The sequence below is a fragment of the Lepisma saccharinum genome, chromosome 30 (assembly GCF_977018435.1).
Source record: "Lepisma saccharinum chromosome 30, izLepSacc3.1, whole genome shotgun sequence".
Lineage (NCBI taxonomy): Eukaryota > Metazoa > Arthropoda > Insecta > Zygentoma > Lepismatidae > Lepisma > Lepisma saccharinum.
In genome coordinates, this window is record NC_139258.1 from 38405362 (window position 1) to 38411361 (window position 6000).

The window sequence follows — 6000 nt, forward strand, 5'->3', positions numbered from 1 at the left end:
AGATGGTAAAACTCATAATCAGATAGATCATATTCTCATTGATAAGAGAAGGCATACTAGTATAATTGACGTTCGTACACATAGAGGTGCTGACTGTGCCAGTGACCATTATTTAGTAATTGCTAAATTAAGAGAAAGACTCTCAGTGATAAATCATAAGCAACAAAATCTAAAAGTTCTAAAATTTGATACAGGAAAGTTTACTGATGAAAGAATTAAGAAAGATACCAAATTAAACTGTCAAATAGATTTGATGTTTTGCAGGATTTAAATGATGATGAAAATATAAATGAAGCAGACGTAATTAAGAATTGGGAGCACATACGTAATGCAATAGAATCAGCAGCTAAAGAAAGTATAGGATACCATAAACCGAGAAAAAGTAAGCCATGGTTTGATAATGAATGTCATAATCTAATAGAAATAAGAAATCAGGCTAGACTTAGGTGGTTAAATAACTCTAATGATACAAATCTAAACAATTATAATAGAATAAAGCGAGAAGTTAACCGCACGTTTAGAAGTAAAAAAAGAGATTACTTGAAAAGCAAAATTAACGAAATTGAAACAAACAGCAAAAATAAAAATATCAGAGATTTATATAAAGGTGTAAATGATTTTAGAAAGGGGTGCAACCTAAAGTAAACTTGATAAAAGATAAAGACGGTGATTTTGTAGCTGACCCAAACGATATTCTAAATAGATGGAAGAACTACTTTAATGACCTTTTAAATGTCCATGTAGGAGATAAATCAGAAGTAAATGAAGTCCACACAGCAGAACCTTTAGTTCCAGAACCTAACTTGACTGAAGTTAAAGATGCTATTAAAAGGCTAAAGAATAACAAAGCACCTGGCATTGATTTAATACCAGCTGAGTTAATTAAATATGGTGGAAATTCATTAATGTCAAATTCATAAATTAATTTGTTTAATATGGAATAAAGAAGAAATCCCTCAACAGTGGAAAGAATCTATAATTGTTCCTGTGTTTAAAAATGGTGATAAAATGAACTGCAATAATTACCGTGGAATTTCTCTACTCTCAACAACATACAAAATATTGTCTAACATTCTTTTAACAAGACTAACCCCATATGCTAATGAAATTATAGGTGATTATCAATGTGGATTTAAACGTAACAGATCAACTACAGATCAAATTTTTCACATCAGACAAACACTTGAAAAAAAGGGGGAATATAATCAAAATGTCCATCAGCTATTCATTGATTTAAAAAAAGCATATGATTCGGTCAAAAGAGATAAATTATATAATATATTAGTAGAGTTTGGAATACCTAAGAAGCTTGTTAGTATGATAAAAATATGCACCAGTGAAACAGAAAGTAAAATTCGTGTGGGTATTAATATGTCTGACAAATTTACAATTCATGATGGGTTAAAACAAGGAGATGCATTATCTCCATTGCTCTTTAATTTTGCCTTAGAATATGCTGTTAGGAAGGTAAAAGAAACTAAAGAAGGACTAAAATTAAATGGTGTGACTCAGTTGTTAGCATATGCAGATGATGTAGACTTACTAGGGGATGATGTGATTACAATTAAGAATAATGCTAAAATATTTTTCAAAACTGCTAAAGAGATAGGTTTGGAAGTTAACAAAGAGAAAACTAAATATATGCTTACAGGCCGAAACCAAGTGTTAGGTAATAATCAAAATCTAATTATTGATAACAACTCGTTTGAAACAGTTTCCAAATTCAAATACTTAGGAGTAATATTAACAAATGAAAATGATATTAAAGAGGAAATAAAAAGTAGGCTTAATTCAGGAAATGCATGTTACTTCTCTCTTCATAAACTTTTGTCTTCTCGTTTAATATCTAAGAAACTAAAAGTTAAAATATACAAAACAGTAATTTTGCCTGTAGTATTATATGGATGTGAAACTTGGTCCCTTACATTGAAAGAGGAACATAAATTGAGAGTATTTGAAAATAAGATCCTTAGGAAAATCTTTGGACCTAAAAGGGATGAGGAAACAGGTGAGTGGAGAAGGTTACATAATTTAGAACTACATAATTTGTATTCATGTCCAGATATTATTAGAATAATGAAATCAAGAAGACTTAGGTGGGCAGGCCATGTGGCACGAATGGGAGAGGAAAGAGGAGTTCACAGGATTCTTGTTGGGAAACCTGATGGTAAGAGACCTGTAGGAAGGCCAAGACAAAGTTGGAGGAAGAACGTTGAGATGGACCTAAAGGAAATTGGTAGGGATGGAAAAGAGTATATAGAACTTGCTCAAGATATGGAAAGATGGAAGGCCTGTGTTGCTGCAGCCATGAACCTTCGGGTTTAAGAAGGCTAGGGAGTTAGTTAGTTTTAGTTAGATCATCACAGTTGAAACTTTGATGTGCCACTATGGTTTCCCCTACGTAAGGAAGTGACTGATAACCAAAGTGCTCCCACATTTCAAAATGATAAGCTTTGTTCAAGTATGTTACATCAATCAATGCAAATGATTTATCTAAAAATTAGGATACTTTTTCATTTTTGTTTCTTGGATATATAATCTTTTTTATTTGTGTTAAAAGTCAATTTCTAGCATGATTTGAGGAAAATAGCCTGAAAAAAAACACTGACTTGTACACATTCATTATTTTTAGTATTATAAGCTCTGCTAAGTACAAGTTTTCCAAAACATTTTGACAATCATAGAACTTTACAAGTATTTAAAGCAATTATTTACAACATTTTCTGAAAAAAAAAACAGAAAAAAAACACTTGTGTCTGGGTTTTTCGGTGGGTTTTTCTGAAAAAATGATTATGACGTTAATGTACTTTCACCAAAAGTGATTCTGGTATCTTAAATCCCTGTGTACATTATTCAATAAATTATTTATGCAAAGTGATTTAAGTATGTTTTTTTATTCACCTTATTTATTTAAATCAATTCCATTTGATACAAAACTTATCAATCTCAACAAACTTCTCTTTTCCTTCCACAATAAAGCATTTCATTCATGAAATCCTAATGATGCCACAAAAGCTGGTTATTCTGTTAGAATAGGGCTACCAGATGCCATCTATTTCCCGGGCATGCCCTAGATTGAAGCCTTATGTCTGGCATCCAGGAGAAATTTGATTAAAATCATAAATGTCATACATTTTGAACATCACATAATTGAGTCATTCCACACGAAATCACCCAGAGTAGGTTGCTTCATAGTCATTGATTTCTTTCAATTTATTGTACTGTTCATAGTCATTGATTCCTTTCAATTTATTGTACTGTTCATAGTCATTGATTTCTTTCAATTTATTGTACTTGTCCATTATGAGTAATATATAATATTAGATTTGTATAACAAATATTTTGAAAGTTACAATTTTTTGAAAATTTGAAGATTTTTAGAAATTGAGTCGACGAAGAAATGCACCATGCGACACAAAACATGCCATATCTTGGAAACTATGTGGAGTATTGTGATGATTTAGGTATTGTTGGAGAGGAGAAGGTCAGACCTAACATAAAATAACTGTGTTATCACTCTTACCTGCTCAGAAAGTAGAAAAAAATCTTTAAATAAAGTAATATGTGTGATGAGAAAAACATTCCATTTTGGGTAATTGAAAGGGAGTCCCAGGTTTTAACACAATGAAAATTGTTACACAGCATAAACAATACATGCCAAACAATATAAAAATTAGAAAGGTAATATTTTTCATAGCAAAAATATCACAGGTTCCAGTACAGGGTGCGTGAACCAATTTTCTACTGGCTTACAGCTATATTTTTGACAAATGGCCCTAATACACTCACAAATTATCGCTAATATGAGTACACAATATTGTTAGAAATGTTGAATAAGGGGGAGAAACATTACTATGATGTACATCCACTTTTAGTTCACAGAAATTGTAATAAGACCACAGGTTTTGTCCAGAATGCATATGGGTCAGTCCATTCCAAATGGTATAGCAATGGTTGCTTTACCACATTCACAATTTTCAATATTTTTGTTGTTCTAACACCTTTACAGGGGTAGTTGAAAGCAGGCACTACCCATCATACTAGCTTCCAACAGCCATTGATAAGAAGTTATTATTTAGTATTGATTACAAGCTTGGGAATTTTGTATTTAAGAAGTTAAATTAAAAATCATTATTTTTTAAATTGAAAGTGTGTTAATTTACAAGGTGTGCTAACATGTAGCAATTTGTAGTATTTACTGCAAATGATTCGTGTCCTACATTTTGACTCTGTCCTATATTTTTGGACACAATGTCCTACTTTTCCCTTAAAGTGATCTGGTATTCCTATGTTCGAATGTTAAATTAACTGAACTCGTTATTACCATTTAAAATAGGAAATTTCTGCTCTGGATGGGTAGCTACCAGTTTTGTGTAACTTCTCACTCATCATGTGTACTGAAATCAAAGCATTGAATTCAAATTAATTATCCCACATAAAGTATGTAAATTCTATTTTATTGTTATGCTGAAGAGAGTTGTAACATGGATTACATATAAAATAATAAAGGTAATTATAATTGATTATGCAAAGTAACCTATGAATATTTTTTTAGATTGTTCTTTGATATGTTGCTTCATCTGCAGAATGAACAGACAGCATGAAAGAAATAACAGCAAGCCAAACATTGAGGTAAATTTTCTACAGGTGCATATATATTTTTTTTTTTAAATTAATGCTTCCAGCTTATTGGAACATATTGTTAATTAAATTTAAAGTTATATTTCAGAAAGGAAAAACTATATTTTCTTTCTTTTGCAGCTATTGCCCAAGAGAAACAAACAAAGAAGTTCTCCTGTAGCCATTGCAAGAAAACTTTTAGTCGGAAAGTCCATCTGGAGTTGCACATCAACATCCATTTGGGTCAACATAACTATGAATGTGACATCTGCAAGAAGACCTTTGTGCAAAAAGGAAATTTTCTTCGTCACACAGTGCTGCATGAAGATCAACGCAATGTTCACTGCACTGTTTGCAAAAAAACATTTCAACATGAAAGCCAGCTGAAGAAACACATGAAAACTCACAGTGAGAATCGACCTTACAAATGTGAAGATTGCGATCAAAGCTACTATGAAATGTTTGAACTCAGTCGACACAAGCAGAGACACAGAAAGCAGAATAAGTACATTTGTGACCAATGCAGGCAAGTGTTCTATGTAAGGAATGACCTTGTAGCACATTTGAAAGTTCATCAGCCAAAGAAATTTCAGTGCAACGTTTGTAATAAATTGTTTTTACGCAATGATCGCTTAAAGAAGCACCAGAAAAGAATACATATTAAGCCTGATAAACTTGCAATACGTGCGGATTTATTTGGTAAAGTTAATTTTCCAAGGGAAATCGAACCCACTAAAGTAAAACAATTTGAATGCGCACATTGTCTAAAATGTTTTGGAAGGAGAGGTAACTTGGTTCGTCATCTTAAAATACATGAAAGTAACAAAGAAAACGTTCAAGCATAGTGCTTTATTTTTTTTCAAGGAGATTAATTAATGTGAGTAAGAATTGTGTAATGTACATATACCTATTTTTAATTTTTTTATACGGCAAGTCAACTTTTATGATCATATATTGATGTTATATAATTATGTAAAACATGTGTCATAGACAATAAAGTCATGCATGAGTGTACTACTTCAATTTAATGTTGTCTTTTTATAGGTTTATCAGTGTTTCATGTATACATAAATATTTCTGTTTGGAAATAAAAATCACTGTAATTTCCATATGTTTCTTTACTTTTAGTATGAAATTAAATCTACCGAATTATACACATTGCAAACATAGTTTAAATACATACCAAGAATAACAAAATGTCATAAATTGTTACAGACACTATGTATCAAGAAGTAACTGGGCACTTGCAGAAATGTTTGTCCAGGGTCCATTCTCTTGACAAAACCTATTTTTGCCACCTCTTGTTACTATAACAGCAGCCTCCCTCTGTGGCATGTTCTTGACTAGGTTGTGGGGGACATAGTCTGGAATGTTCCGCCA

General features: G+C 31.7%; 1 protein-coding gene across 1 annotated transcript in view; it reads left to right on the plus strand.

The window, feature by feature from the left end:
- LOC145981813 (uncharacterized) overlaps window positions 1-5679 on the plus strand; it is a 34970-nt gene extending 29291 nt beyond the window's left edge. The window contains exon 3 of the mRNA XM_083115242.1: window positions 4762-5679. Within this exon, the coding sequence (XP_082971368.1) occupies window positions 4762-5465 (704 nt within the window). The 3' untranslated portion in view covers window positions 5466-5679. The remainder of the gene's footprint in view (window positions 1-4761) is intronic.
- The last annotated feature ends 321 nt before the right edge of the window (window positions 5680-6000 follow it).